Source organism: Carettochelys insculpta, chromosome 22 (genome assembly GCF_033958435.1).
Source record: "Carettochelys insculpta isolate YL-2023 chromosome 22, ASM3395843v1, whole genome shotgun sequence".
NCBI classification, from domain to species: Eukaryota; Metazoa; Chordata; order Testudines; family Carettochelyidae; genus Carettochelys; species Carettochelys insculpta.
The window spans coordinates 19,563,878-19,579,245 of NC_134158.1; the positions used below are offsets into that span (position 1 = coordinate 19,563,878).

The following is a 15,368-nucleotide window of genomic DNA, read 5'->3' on the forward strand; positions in this document are numbered from 1 at the left end:
GGGTGCTCGGCTAATCTGCTGGGCAGCCCCTGTATTTCTCCCAGGCAGCTGCCCAAGTGCTCAGCTTACAGGGAACACTGAGCATCTGTACAAACAGGTATTTTGCAACGGAAAGAGACTCAAATGCCGACACAAACCTGCTTCCAAGATGCTAAAATTTAATAGTCAAGTGATACTTAACCCCCGGCGCTAATTAATCCAAGAGGAACCCGAGCTGGGAGGAAATTGCTTAGTGTGCTGGTATTCAGTTTTCAGCTCCTATTTGACCCAGTGATGCTTGTGGGGAGAAAACAGCTTTGGGCCCTGGCACATCAGCAAAAGGGGTGGCAGAGTAAAATGGAGTCCCAGCTGGGGAAGGAAATGCAATTCTACCTTCCGGTGCTGCCCTCGTACCCCGGATCTCAGTTGTTCTAGCTCAGTGGGGAAATAACGAACCACGTGGCTAGTGCAGAATCTTCAAGGAAACCATTCACTGGGGACAGGCAGCTCGAGTCAAACCCCCCTGAATCTCAGCCCTTCCCCAGCCTCTCTGATCGCAGATGCCTGCCCCCACCCGCCCCTCCGAGCTGCAAGCGTGGGGTGACCCTAGCTCCCAGCCCTCGTCGATCAGAGACGGCTGCTGCCCCTAGGAGGGAAAGACCGTCCAGGCACCAGCAAGTTCAACTCTGCTCCAATTAATGGCCCTCGCCAGCCAGGGCCAGGCTCCATCATTCCGCTTTGCTTCCAGCGGCGTCCTCCTCCTTGGGCAATGACCCTGCTGGCGCAGCTGGGGGACGGGAGGGCCTTGCTGTGGCTCCTGCTGGGGGAGGGGAAGGGCGTGCCCCAGCGTCATGGCTCTGCCCTGCTCTGGCATCAATGGCTGTGTGCTCCTTGTTCACCAGCTCCTCTAGCTCTTTCTGCACAATAAATAAATACATACATAAATAAAAAATTAAATAAACCACCACCTTCAGGGCAGTGGCTAGGCAGCAAGGGGCAGAGCTGTAGGGGAAGCTGGCGAGTCACCCTGGGAAAGGAAGGCCCCCTCCACGGAAAGGAAAGCAGAGAACTTCAAGGGCTCTATTTCCACTCTGCGACCCTTGAAATAGGCACTTTCAGCCCCAAGGATCTCTGCCCTGCTGCGTAATACCTGGCACCAAGATGCAGCTGCCTCTGGGGTGGGGCGTGACAGCTGTTTGTACAGGGATCCTTCATCTAGCTCCAACATGCAGCCACCTCTGGGGCAGGGCATCTGTTTATAAATGGATTCCTGACCCAGCACTGAGATGGAGTCAGTTTGGGGCTGGGGCTTGGTGCTGTAGGGATCCTATATTCACCCTAGGAAATGCAGCCAGCCCAGTGCTGACATGCAGCCACTTCTGGGGCACAAAAGGAAAGCAGCTCCAAGGGGAAGTGCAGGGAGGCTGCACGGGCTCATCCGGGCTCAGATTTTGGCCAGGACCCGGGGAAGCAGGAAAACACAGGAGAGAAGTCAATACCTTCCAGCCCAGTAGCTCAGCTAGCGCTGTGCAGCCTTCATCGCAGTCCCCGAGCCAGGCCACGTCCCTGGGGTGGGGAGGCAGAGCCCCACAGGGGGAGAAATCAACAAGCAGCTGTTAAACAGCTTTGGGGTACAGGAGTATTTCCCCCCAGATGCTGGAAGAACACACTACCTCTCTTCAGCGCTTATCAGCCACGGGTCTGACAGGGCTTTCTCAGCCTCCCTGGATTTCTCCCCTTGCAAAGGATCACTGGGATTCCTTTCTAGAGGGGAAACTGAGGCTTGCTCAGGGGCTCAGCAACTCAGTGACCAAACCAGGGCAGGGACCCAAGACCCGGTTCCAAGCACTGCGCAACACCCCGCTCCACACAAGGGTCCTTGAGCTGGAGACGGAGTCCTGAGTCCCAGCCACTTGCTCTAACCACTATCCCCAGCTCTGCTGTCGGCTGTATGACTAGCCCTGGCCCCTCACCCCCAGGGAACTTGCCTGTAGGCCTTTTCCGAGTCAAAGTCCATGCCACTGCCCAGACCCATCAGGGACATGAAGGGATCACTCTGCAGACAAGACAGGCCACTGGTGAGGACAGGAGAGCCAGAGGGCTGGGGGCTGCGTATGTTTCCTGGGGGCCATTGGAAGGTTATATGCCCCCCACCGTCTCCTCTCCTGCAGATCACCAGGCAGACGCGCAGGATTTTGGGAGACAGGTGAAAAAAACCTGGGTGGAGGGCAAATCACAGCCAGCTCCCTCCCACCCACCGCCAGCGCACATTTCATCCCCTTTCCCTGGCAGGACACGGCCAAGCATGGAAGCTCAGCAGGATGCCTCACCCTGCCTGGCCTGGGAGCCCAGCAGGTGGTACCCGCACGAGGCAGCCGTACCTACAGCTCCTGGGCATGGCCTTACCTGCCCCGTCTTCTCCTTGTTAATCAGGAGCCTCGGGGTGTTTGTGGGCACCCTGCATCAGACAAGGAGAGGGGCTTCAGGAAGGGGACAAGGCACAGCTGGGGGCCTCGCGGCCGCCCCGGACCACCACCTACCTGCTGACGAGGGAGGCGAAGGGCTGCACCTGCAGCGACGTGCCCATGATGATGAGCAAATCCACCTTCTGGAAATCCTGCGGAGAGCATGGGGGAGGGGAGTGGGCACTGCATGGGACTGGTAAAACACGCCCCCCCGCCCCCGGCAGAATCAGACCAACAAGTCCACCCAGCCCTGCATTCCCCTCCATATCAGACCAATGGACTCACCCAACCCTGTACTCCCCCGCCCTGTATCAGACCAATGGCCCCACCCAACCATGTATTCCCGCCCCCCCCCAGACGAACAGACTCAACCAGACTTGCAATCTGCCCCCCTCCCAGACCCATCCGGTGCCACATTCCCACCCAGCTTTGCATTTCCTCCCAAGTCAGAGCAACGGGCCCACCCAGCCCTATAGAATTCTAGGCCCAATCACATCCATGGGCCATTCTAACTCCCTACCAGTCCCCAGCCCAACCCAGGCTCCCTCCCCACACTCCCTTCTACTGTCCCAGCTCAGCACAACGGGTCCCTCTACCCCGGTATCCTGAGCAGAGATACCCACTGCTTGGGGGGGCAGCTCGCCCCCGTCTCCAAAATGTACCCACTGGCCTGGAGGCCGTCAGGAGACAGAGGCAGGTTTTTACTGGGGAGCAGATCCTGGGAGCACGTCCACTCCAGGCACTTACCGACTGCATTAACGTGAAGAAACGGGAGGGCAGGCTCTCCCCAAAGAAAACGATATCTAGGGAGAAGAGAGGAGAAGACACCCTGCTCAGTGCCTGGGCTGTGTCTCTCCCGGGGCAAGGAGCTCCCTGAGGAGGGGATGGGTAGGAACGGCAGGTTCCCTGGGATGGATCCTAAGTTAGGGAATCGTAGAACACTAGGACTGGAAGGGACCTCGAGAGGCCATCGAGTCCAGCCCCCTGCCCCCATGGCAGGACCAAGTACTGTCTAAACCATCCCTGACAGACACTTATCTAACCTGTTCTTAAATATCTCCAGCCATGGAGAGTCCACAACTTCCCTTGGCAACTTATTCCACTGTTTGACCACCCTGACAGTTAGGAACTTTTTCCTAATGTCCAAACTAAACCTCCCTTGCTGCAGTTTAAGCCCATTGCTTCTTGTTCTATCCTCAGAGGCCAAGAAGAACAAGTTTTCTCCCTCCTCCTTATGACACCCTTTTAGATACCTGAAAAGCACTATCATGTCTCCCCTCAATCTTCTCTTTTCCAAACTAAACAAGCCCAATTCTTTCAACATTTTTTCATAGGTCACATTCTCTAGACCTTTAATCATTCTTGTCGCTCTTTTCTGGACCCTCTCTAGTTTCTCCACATCTTTTTCGAACTGCGGTGCCCAGAACTGGACACAATACTCCAGCTGAGGCCTGACCAGCACAGAGTAGAGCGGAAGAATGACTTCTCGTGTATTGTTCACAACACCCTGTTAGGGTAGGTCAGTGAGTCTCCAGTAATGCCAGAGACCTGGCCCCGGGGATCTCAGCCCCAGCTCCTGTCTGTTCCCGTCTGCTCTGTGTGAATACAGCTCTTGGGCCAAGGTCTGTGCAGCACCTGGCGTAACAAGGGCTTGGCCCACGGCAAGTCCCTGGCTTTGGGCCCCAAGGCGCTACTGTAAAATATCTAATAGCAACGAAAGCCCACAACACTTCGCACAAAGGAGCCCCAAACATGGAAGAGGACCCCAAGTGTGACGCCCGAACACCCAAGACAAATGATAAAAATACCGTCTGGGGGAATGGAGCCCCAGAGCAGGTGACTGCTCCTGAGTCCTTGGCCAGAAACATACAATACTTGGGTAAGTTTCATCTCCTCCTCCTCTCCCTCCCCACCTCTTCAGTTGGATAGGGGAGTCGCCCCTTCTGTCCTCCCGTTACTGCACGCTGTTAAACACCTGCTGTGCTCTGCCCTACAGGTGGCTGCATTTTCAGAGGTAGAGGGAGCACTCTCCTCATGACTTTGCCGGGGAGTGGTGAGGCTTAATTCAGATTTGCTAACCCTTGGAGTTGCTTGGAGCCAACAGGATCTCAAAAGTCAAGGACGCCAGTGTCACCATTATCTGCTCAGCTGCTCCTTCAGACTACACAGAATCGTAGAACACTAGGACTGGGAGGGACCCCGAGAAGTCATCAAGTCCAGTCCCCTCCCTCACAGCTGGACCAAGCACCACCCAGCGTCTCTAGACCATCCCTGATGTGTGTCTGTCTCACCTGCTCTTAAATGTCTCCAGTGATGGAGACCCCACAACCTCCCTGGGCAATTTATTCCAGTGTTTAACCACCCTGACAGGAAGTTTTTCCCCCAATGTCCAACCGAAACCGCCCTTGCTGCAGTTTAAGCCCCTTGCTGCTCCTCCTGTTCTCAGAGGCCCAGGAGAACAGTTCTCTCTCCTCCTTGGAACACTCTGAAGTACTTGAAAACTGCTATCATGTCCCCTTCCAACCTTCTGAACTGAACAAGCCCAGTTCTTTCAGTCTTCCCTCATCACTTCTGCTCACTAGACCTTTAACCAGTCTTGTTGCTCTTCTCTGGGCCTTCTCCAAATCCTTCTTGAAATGCAGCGCCCAGAACTGGACACAATCCTCCAGCTGAGGCCTAACCAGCGCTGAGTAGAGCGGATGAATGACTTCTCGTGTCTTGCTCGCCACACTCCTGTTAATGCATCCCAGAATCACGCTGGCTTTTTATTCGCAACAGCATCACACTGTTAACTTAGCTTGTGGTCCACTATAACCCCTCGTCCCTTTCTGCTGTACTCATTCCCAGACAGTCGCTTCCCATTCTGTGGGTGTGAAACTGATTGTTCCTCCCTAAGTGGAGCACTTTGCATTTGTCCTTATTAAACTTCACCCAACTGCCCTCACACCATTTCTCCACTTTGTCCAGATCATTTTGCATTATGACCCTATCCTCCAAAGCAGTGGCAACCACCCACCTCCAGCCTGGTATCATCATCTACATTGCTGAGGCAGAGATACATGGACAGAGATCCAGGCTCCTAGTCTCAGGATATGACTACGCTTGAAGTGTGACAGAAGGGCAGCTCCACTGCTCACCTGACCTATGACAAAGGGAGGGATTCCCCCACCAGCACAGTAACCCACCTCCGTCAGAGGTCAACTAGAAGGATTCTGTGGACAACCTAGTACGGGCTACACCAGGGAGGGAGGTCAGGGTAGCTGTGTCCTTAGGGCTGTGGATTTGTCATAGACCTGAGAGATGTAGCTACACAGGTGCAAATTCCTAGCATACAGCAGGTTTGTCTCATCCCCTGGGAAGGGATGACTGCCAGGCAAGACACAGACGCTTACCTGGCTTCACCAGACTCTGACATTTGTTGCACTTGGGCGTTCGAGATGAGAAAATTTTTTCTGAAAGAGGGAAAACGACAGGCAGGGGAGGATTTTCAGCTCGGCTTTGGAGGTGGTGGGATCAGATCACATTTACGGGAACCAAACGCATGTAAGAGGGGCAAATGCTCAGAATGAGCTCCAGAAGAGATCTAAGCTCTGCGAGCAGATTCCTAGTGCTTCACGGGGCAGGAAAGCAGCCAACGTGATGGCAGATTACACCACACCTGGCAGCATCAGAATACCACACCGAATGGGCCCCTGAGCTGGCTCAGGAGGGCAGTTCCTGAGGGCCCCAACTCCCAGCAGAGCCCCAAGGGAAAGCAAACAACAGCCTCATCCTCATGGGTACTGAGCAGACCCAGCCATCACCGACCTCAGATGCCTGAGTGCTGCCTCACCTTCAAGCCTGCAGGCGTTTGTCTGAGAAAGCTGCAGAGTCCTGCAGTATTTGCTGCCCAACAGGAACCAGAGCCCCCAGCTCGTGACGTGTTTGTGTGGTGCAGCCCCTCCCCCAGCCTCACACCCAGGCCTGTGTCCAAGCCATAGCCCGATCACGCTCAGGATGACTGATCTTCCTCATACCACCCCGGAGCAGAGGGAAGGGAGCTCCCTGAACGGACGGGGGTTAACAGGGGACTCAGAAGACTGTGGAAGTAGCTAAGGAGAGCCGGGCGGTGGGGTGGAGATACCTTTCATCCAGTCCAGGCTGTACTGCTTCTTGCAGGAGGAGCGGAGACAGTGAGAGGTGAAGAAGGTGCCGTGGGCTTCCACCAAATCTTCCTGGTCCAAGCCGGCCACCCGCTCCAGCGTGTCAATGTTCTGAAAGGTACAGACACCCCGCAGGCAGGGCTGGGTTGGCCAGGAAACCATGCCCCCAGGAAGTGAAACTGACCAGCCTAGTTTCACTGCACCTGGGCTGAGCTGAGGCCACTGAATGCCCTCCCGTAGATCCTCCCCTTCGCCCCAAATCACAGCATGCTGGGCCCAGCCTCCCCTGGGACTGACTGGCGGGACAGCAGCAAGTAGCCCATCTGGGCTGGAGAGCGGCAGGGAGGCTCCTGAACCCTGGGGAAGGAGTCAGCGGGTCTGTTGCTGGAATGCAGTGGGACGGTGCCTCCTCCCCAGCACTGGGAATCCCAGCTTGTAACGTGTATTAACCCCCCAGCCCTCCCCACACCTCGCAGGGCCTTCCAGGGGGTCACCCACCTGAGTGTAACAGCGCAGCAGCAAACCCTTCTCCTTCAGCAGCCGGATGAAGTAGTGGCACACGGTGGGCTGGAGCGGAGCAGAGGAACAGCGTTGAGAATTCTCTGGTACGAAGAGCAGCTCTCCCTGCCTTTTATTAACATCAGTGGATCCCCAGCTTATGGGGGGAGGAAGTAATCTCACCCCATGGCTTAGGACTGCCCAGGGAGGTGCATACTAAGGGGGGAGATTTACACCTTGCAGCAGGTCAGCGTCTGGACATCCTCAGACTGGCGTGTTGACGTGATCAGTGGGGAAACACAGACAGGCCAGTAGGGCTCCCCTCTCTGATCCAGGATGGCAGGGAACACCAGCCTAGGACGCGACACAGCCCGGGGGAGAGAGCACTCTGATCTGCAGCTAAGGCAGTGCTTGCGGGTGCAGAGAGCAGACTCCCGGCTACTTCCCAGTGGTCTGATCTGCAGCAGGACGCACGTGTCTGGGTGTGTGTGAATACCAGGACAGGTCGGCCTTTTCATCTGCCCCTTTACGACAGTGACTCTCCTATTCCCAAACACGCTGCCACCCCGGTACCAGGAACTGGAGCCCCAGTGCCCTGCTCTAGCCACCAGAGCCCTTCCCTCGCCTGGAAAAAGGAACGAACCCAGGAGCTCTGGGTCATAGCGCTGCAGAACTTCTGTATCAAGATGCTCTAGAACCGGGCTCAGTAACTCCTGGCACAGATGCCAAGAGCGGCACATGAGCCGATTTTCAGCGGCACGCAGGGGGGAGCTCAGCTCCTCCCCCACGCAGCTGGGAGCTTCCTCAAAGCCAGGCCGCCTGTGGACTAGCAAAAGACCGGCTAATGCACCCCACCACCCCCTACACGGGGAAGCTCGGCACCTGCATTTATTTATTAACGAAGCTGTTGCAAATAGGACTATTAGTGGCTTTAAAAAGTATCACCAGCCCTTGGGCCCTACAGAAGCCAAGAGGCCAATTTTCAGCTCTCCACCTCGGAAAGGCTGCTGACCCCTGCTCTAGAACAGTGGTGCCCTAATTTCATAAGGGGGGGGCATAGCATGATTGGCCTCCCTGCCCCATGGCCTGCGCTGGCTCCCGCCCATCCTGCCTCCCCAGCCCTGTCCCCTTCACCCCGGTGGAGAAGCCCAAGCTGGCCGTGTGTGAGCTACTGCAGTCGCTTGCCCTGCACGTGCCCTGAGCTTGCCGCGCTAGCTGGGGCACCAGAAGGCCACTGCTGAGCAGCCCACAACCTGCACCGGAGGCAGCGAGGGAGAAGAGTGAGCCAAGGGTAGGCGAGCTGCTGCTCCGCTCCCGCCTTGCCCCAGCCTGACCTGTCCATGCTGCTGGTTCCCCCCACCCAGGGAGGGAGCCCTGAACTTTACAGCCAACTTTGCCTAAGCTTCTCTAGATGCTCCACAAGGAGAGGCTGGGCGGGGGAGGTGGAAGTGCTGGGCATGGGGGGAGCCGGGAAGGGGGACGCAGAGGCTAAGGCAGCTCTCAGCAGGGACGGGGTGAGCCCCAGTTGTGCCAGGCAGGGAGTGTGTGAGGGACCCCAGCCAGCACAAGCCTGCTTAACCTGATGCCCGTGATGTCCTAGCCCGTGTGTGTGTGCGCGTGTGCACGTGCGTGTGCGAGAGAGAGAAATTTCATAAGGGGGACACGACACTACTGGCCTCCCTCCCCCACCACTCCACTGCCTCCCCCACCCCACAGCCACCCTGGGCGCACGGCGTATTATCTCCAGGAGACCTCTGCTCGCTGCTGGGGCTCTGGAGGGACAAAGAGTAGGGCCCTTTGCAAAAGGTTTGCTCAGCCCTGCTCTAGAAAGCAAAGGGCATCCGAGAGCTCAGGCTGCATTTACCTTAAACTGCCCTGGATACAGCTCCCTGGCGAGGGCAAAGAACGGCTCAGGGTGTTGCTGGGGGAAGAAAAGGACATGATCGTTGGTGGGGTGGGCGTTACATTTGGTTGACAGATTACGAACAGATCCTGGGTGTGTCTCCCCCTGCCCACCGCAGATTATTCTTCACCGAGCAGGGCCCCCAGCTGGGCGGTTTGACAAACATTGCACAGGATCAGGCCCCCAAGCAGGGAGGGGGAAGTTCTGGGAGTTCTTCCTGGGCCCCACATTTGAACTCTGCTCCCCCTTCTGTGCCAGACAAGTGCAACTCCCGGATCACTGGCATTCCGGCTTCATCCACCCCTGCATCACAGGTGGGTGCTCTGCCGTGGGTTCTGGTGGGGCGCGAACAGTACTCAGCCCTCCCTTGGGGCCACGCTGCCTGTGCCTCAAGCAAATAGGAGGCTGGTTCAGCCCGTCAGCTAGAGATAGGAGGCCAGGGCCACAGGCTTGTACCCTGAGGTTAAGCTGTGACGGTATCGCTGAAGATTAAAAACAGGAGTTGTTTGGTGAATGTCCTGGGCATGGTTTTAACCCCAATCTCTTTGTGATCCAGGACCCAGCTCTGACCAGGCCTGGACCAGAAGAGGAGGCATCTGTACAGGTTGATAATGGAGGGGAATTCTTTAGGAAGTGCTCAAAGGGACGGCTTAGGTGGTGCACCAGGCAACGGTGGCTCCCTAAGGAAGAACCTTGGGGTGCTACCTTGAAGTAGTTGATTTCGAAGATGGCTTCAGGGTACGGCAGGTTGTAGCTCTGCAGGTTGGCGTAGAGCCCTGTGCCGGGCGAGCGGAAGTCTGGGATCCCCGCGGCTAAGGGACATAAAGTGACGCCATCAGGAAACCCACCCAAATGCTGAGGATACCTCAGGGGTGGGGAAGACACAGGGACGTTCCCTTCCGGATTCTTGACCAGGACTTGGGGGACTTTTTGGCTGATCTCAAGTCCCCACAGAATCCACTTTTACATGAGCCCAGTCCGGGTCAGGAGAGATGTAAGTCTGCTCCATGCTAAGTGGCTGTCCACCTGCCATAGACACTTCCTAAAGCTCCGCACCACTGACCTCAGCGCTGGGTCTTACAACCCAGGAGCCTGGCACATGTTTAGGTGTGCAGTAGCGGAGGGGTAGCCGTGTTAGTCTGGATCTGTAACAGCAACGAAGGGTCCTGTGGCACCTTACAGACAAACAGAAAAGTCTGTTTCTGTGCTCACGAAAGCCCATGCTCAAAACTTTTCTGTTCGTCTATAAGGTGCCACAGGACCCTTTCATTGCTGTTTAGGGGTGCAGCGCACCCCACTAACTGCTCCGCCACTGCCCAGCAGGGGGCGCTGTAATACCAGAGGAACAGTCTTTTGAGCCAGACTTAAACAAAGGTCCCAAATGTTAACAGTCGTTCAAAGTCCCAGCGTACTGTCCCCTCCCTTCTGCCCAACAAGACTGAGCATTCTGGTCAAATTTCAGCCCGCATCATCCCTTCCTGCCTCCCTGCCATTCTGCTGCAGTTTCAATCAAAGACAGGATTCTTCTTCGCTTCCTTTCCTACCCTGCTGTGCAGCTGTCACGCTCCACCCCAGATGCAGCGGCACCTCAGTGGTGAATGCATGATCCCTGCATACAGAGATGCTGTGCTCCAACTCCAGAGGCGGCCATGTCTCAGTACAACACGAAGTCCTGTGGCACCTTATAGACTAACAGGTGTTTTGGAGCATAAGCTTTTGTGGGCAAAGACCCGCTTCACCAGATGCATGGGGGGCGGGGGGTTCAGAAGAGTATTTAAAGAGGGGGTCCCAGTAAAAGGGAGGGCCAGAGCTGAAAAGGTCTCTTCTGTTAGACCTTGTCAGTTCTGGCTCTCCCTCTTACTGGGACCCCACCCCCTCCGAAGCCACCCCCCCACTCATGCATCTGATGAGGCGGGTCTTTCCCCATGAAAGCTTATGCTCTAAAGTATCTGTTAGTCTATAAGATGCCACAGGACTTTATGTTGTTCTCAAGGATACAGACTAACACAGCTACCTCTCTGATACGTGTCTCAGTAGCGGATAGAGGACCCCTTCCCCTGCTGAATATAAACGGCTGCCAAACTCAAGCAGAGCTGGATGCATTTCTGTAGAAAAGCAGAGCGATGGCTGTATACACAGCTGCCACGTTCCACCCCAGAGGCAGATGCATTTCAGCTGCAGCTTATAAACAGCTGCAAAAGGTGCCACAGAAACACTAGGAGAAACAGAGCATTTGTCAGAACCCCTTGATTATTGCTACGCACTGGTTTCTTCTCAACACAAATGACCAAACTCCACAGCGCCTGCTGCTGTACTTACAGGTTGAGATCCCAGCACCCACCATGCAGATGATGTTCTTGCCTGGAAAATAAGACAGGGAAGCATTGAATCTGACCCCTGACATCCCCATGGGAAACAGCCGCATGCTCTCGGCACTTCTGGGCAGGCGGGGAGGTTGGCAGGCATTACCGCAGCCTCCTCACCCCAATGGCCCAATTTGTAGAGGTTCACATGCTCAAAGATCCAGAAAAAAAACACTTGTGTTCCTTGCATGCCCCTTCACTGCTGGGCCAGGACCAGATCTGCAGTTCCACGAAGGCCCCTGTATGCTGTTCCTGGAAGGGGCAGACCTCTAAGAATATCCCCAGGCAGGGGACTCTCAAGTTGGCATACAGCCCCACTCCCAGCCCCCAGCGGAGGTGGACAGGGCAGCCAGAGCACACCGCAGTATGGCAGTTCTCTGCTTCACGGGCACCATGGGAAGCAAACACTCAATAGAGCAGCCCCGAGGCAGCTCTAACTTAGGCCAGGGCCCTGAATACAAGAGGTGCAAGGGAGGTTTAAAGCCACCTCCCCACCCATGTCAACCTAGCTTCAAGTGAGGAGGTAGCAAATGTGTATCAGGCCCATGGAGACTGGATCCCTCCCAGCAGCACAGAACAGGCACAAATGGGAAAGCATGTTTGAATGGGTAAGTCAGACCTGTTCTTCTGCTTGTAAGTTACACCCGCATGGAGTCCCTGCCACATGCCTAGTCAGTTTCATGCCTCCCCTAGGCAGGCCCTCTGGCCCACTGCCTCTCCCCAGCGCAGGATTGTCTCCTTGGCTCACTCTCTGAGCAGCTGCCGCCTGAGAAGGGGAACCAGCTTACACTTCTCGCTGTGCATGAAGCGGCTCACACCATCCAACGTCAGCTCGTCCAGCACCTTCTCCGGCTTCTCGCTGCCCAGGCCCAGTGTCCGGGACAGGAGGTTTCGCAGGAAATCCACTGAAAGGGAGAGGACATTGTTAGCTACCATGGTCCCCTAGGAGCCAGGATTCCTGGGGCCCGGTCCCAGCTGGGGGAAGGGAGCAGGAGCTAGTGGCTATAGAAGGAGGGGGCTGGAAGCTAAAATGTCTGCATTCTGTTTCCAGCCCTGCAAAGAAGTGGGGGGCAGGATTCCTGGACTCTATTCCCAGTTATGGGAAGGGATGGGGGCTAGTGGTTAGTGCAAGGGAGCTGAGAGCCAGAATGCCTGGGTTCTAATCCCAGCTCCTCCATGAACTGCTGAGCATCCTGGGGCAAGTCATTTCCCCCGTGCCTCAGTTTCCCCCACAGGAATTCCCCCTTTCCCAGTCTCGGGGGGACCGAGCGGTGGTAATTTTGAAGATCCGGTAATATTGAGAAAACCCTTGAAGATGCTACGTAAGGGAGGAAGCAAAGCCCATTGTTCACGTTTCAAGTCACAGCTCTGTAACTGACTCGTTGGGCAAGTTGCTTGACCCTGGCGTATGTTAGGAAGTCGTGTTCGTCTGTCCCCCCCCCGTCCCCCACCACACGGCTTGACCAGCAGAGCCACCCAGTCCAGAGGATGGGTCCAGGTGGCCCCATGTCAGCCGCCCCAACTGTCCGATGGATGGAATGTTCCCTCAAACGCAGGTTACCCCGCAGGGCCCAGGGCAGCCTGGGGGATTATCAGGGGTGGGGCAGCAGCCATGGTGAAGTGGGGGTGGGACAGGCCCTCGGGCAAGACAGGATTGCCACAGGCCCTGGGGCCCCCCTAGGGACAGCCCTGTCAGTCTGCTAGGGGTGTGCACCCTCAGAGATGACGCTGCTGAGCTCAGCCAAAGCCACACTGCAGACACAGCTGGGCCACCAGAAAAAGACATTTGTTGGTTTAGTTAACATCCTTGGCAATGCTGGTGTCGCTGGACTAGCCTCAGTTTCCCCATCTGGGGCATTGTGCTGCTTCCCAGGGAGTTATGAGGACAAATATATTAAAAATGGTGAGGCATCAGAAGCACCAGTGACAGGGACCTGAAAGCACGATTGATAAACATGATTCATTCCCAATTCCAGCCACAGGCCAGTTTTCACCTCGAAGCCTGGAGAGAAAGAGCTGCTCTAATGCCCTATTCATGCTAATACAACACATTGGAATGCGTTGCCTAGAGAGATGGTGGATTCTCCATCCCTTGAGGATTTTAAGTCCCAGCTGGACAAGGTCCTGGCTGGGATGACTTAGTGGGGGTTAATCCTGCTTGAAGCAGGGGGCTGGACTAGATGACCTCCTGAGGTCTCTTCCAGCCCTAGGATTCTGCGACTAACCACCTGATGCATTCGAGCCCCCTCAGCCACTACCCTAAAGGAAGGAATAGATCCAGGTGGCTGTGCCAGGCTCTCTCTAGGTGTCTATACATAGTCCATTCCCTCTGTATCACAAGGGGACCCCATGCCACTTGCCCACCCCACACTCCCCATCCCATCTCCTACATTAATGTAGCACAAGTCACCTACTTTCAGACTCGCCAGAAGCGCTGCCGTTTTCTGAGTCAGACTCAGAGCCCTGAATAACAGAAAAATATCCATTGGAAGGTCTGTCAGTGAACTAAGCCAGAGTGAACACAGGGCTGTCTTCTGCGTTTCCTGGCTACTGTGAGAAACGCCTCAGTCTGGGGCAGGATCTTCTGGGGAGTGGAACAAAGAAGAGAGCCAGGACTCCTGGGTTTTAGTCCAGAAAAGAAGCATAGTCCCCGGCTGAAGCACAGAGGTGGAAGACAACTCAGGACTCCTGGGATCTCTAACACTGTCTAAGTGATTGGAGTGGGAATGAGGGGCGGGGATGTTTGGACTCTTGGGTTTGATTCCCGACTCTGGGAAAGGATCTGGGTAAAGTGAGTTAAAAGCAGGGTGCTGTAGGGGGGATCAGGATTCCTGGGCTAGCCAGGCTCCAGAAGGAAGCACGCTTTGGTGGTACATCACCAGAAAAGGACTTGGAGATCAGAACCAAACTCTGTCATGCCACAAACGGAAGGCACAATTGGCTCAACAGCTGCTGTGGGGTCAGACTCTCCCCAGGGTCTTGAAAGCCACCTGGGGCTGCGTCCTAAGGAACAGGTGGGAGGGGAATGAGGACAATAGGGCAGAGGGAAGGAAAGCCTTAGCTGAGACCTGATGAGTTGTCCCTTGGCTGCCAATGGGTTTGCCCAGGGCCTAGGCAAGTCCCTCTCCCACCCCATGCAAAAGGGTACCCCAGTTTCTCCCTGAAGAGGGCTTCCACATACACCCTCCACCCCCCAAATACCCCTCCATACTTACAGGCGAGTCCGAGCCCCTCTCAGCCTCAACTCCTCCGGCAGCCGCCGCTGCAGCAGCAGGGAAGGAAAAAAGGCGGTCAGACAGGGGCTTCAGGGGCACTGGTGATGTGGGACAAGGCGCCCCCGAAAGAAGGGGGATTCTTGGGGAGGCGAAAAGCAGGGAAACAGGAGCCCATGGGAAATGGGGGACCCCAGTGACTGGGGGTTGGTGGGCAGAAGCCACTAGGAAATGGGGGACCCCAGTGATTGGGGGTGGGGGGGGCAGAGCCCCCGGGAACGAGGGACCCCGGTGACTGGGGGTGGGGGGGCAGAAGCCCCTGGGAACGGGGGACCCCAGTGACTGGGGGTGGGGGGACAGAAGCCCCCGGGAACGGGGGGGTGGGGGGGCAGAGCCCCCGGGAACGGGGGACCCCAGTGACTGGGGGTGGGGGGGCAGAGCCCCAGGGAACGGGGGACCCCGGTGACTGAGGGTTGGGGGGGCAGAGCCCCTGGGAACGGGGGACCCCAGTGACTGGGGGTTGGGGGGGCAGAGCCCCTGGGAACGGGGGACCCCAGTGACTGGGGGGCAGAAGCCCTCATGGAAGGGCGGGACCCAGGGACTCGCGGGACGATTTCTCTGCTATTTACCGTCCCGCTCGGCCATAGATCCCGGCGCGGGGCTGCCCCGGTGCTCGGTCCGCTCGGCTCCGCCAGGCCCGACGACGGCTCGGGAACGGATCCGCCCCACTCGGCGGAACTACAAATCCCAAGGCGCCCCGCGGCCGCCCTGCTCCCAGCCTGCCCCGCGGCCGGCCCTGGCGGAGT

General features: G+C 56.5%; 1 protein-coding gene across 2 annotated transcripts; it reads right to left on the reverse strand.

Moving 5' to 3' along the window:
- Positions 1 to 136: 136 nt before the first annotated feature.
- Positions 137 to 15,318, reverse strand: SIRT2 (sirtuin 2). 2 transcript variants are annotated; one of them, XM_075017748.1, is made up of 16 exons: positions 15,192 to 15,314; positions 14,566 to 14,612; positions 13,765 to 13,813; positions 12,139 to 12,255; positions 11,307 to 11,348; positions 9,693 to 9,799; positions 8,949 to 9,005; positions 7,085 to 7,153; positions 6,568 to 6,697; positions 5,837 to 5,896; positions 3,192 to 3,247; positions 2,520 to 2,596; positions 2,386 to 2,437; positions 1,968 to 2,035; positions 1,479 to 1,545; positions 137 to 896 (listed from the first exon to the last, which is right to left on the reverse strand). In XM_075017748.1, exons 1-16 carry the CDS (start codon positions 15,205 to 15,207, stop codon positions 708 to 710), a joined length of 1,203 nt encoding a protein of 400 aa, XP_074873849.1. In that variant the 5' UTR covers positions 15,208 to 15,314; the 3' UTR covers positions 137 to 707. The 2 variants fall into 2 exon arrangements, with proteins under 2 accessions (XP_074873849.1, XP_074873850.1); XM_075017749.1 differs by lacking the exon at positions 5,837 to 5,896 and having other exon boundaries at positions 15,192 to 15,318.
- Between the last annotated feature and the right edge of the window lie 50 nt (positions 15,319 to 15,368).

Excerpts from the sequence above, each read along its gene's own strand:
- SIRT2 (XM_075017748.1), bottom strand. Across the intron at positions 13,814-14,565 it reads AGAGGGGCTCGGACTCGCCT|GGCTCTGAGTCTGACTCAGA; the intron begins GTAAGTATGGAG and ends TCTGTTATTCAG. Across the intron at positions 7,154-8,948 it reads TGTATCCAGGGCAGTTTAAG|CCCACCGTGTGCCACTACTT; the intron begins GTAAATGCAGCC and ends GCTCCGCTCCAG.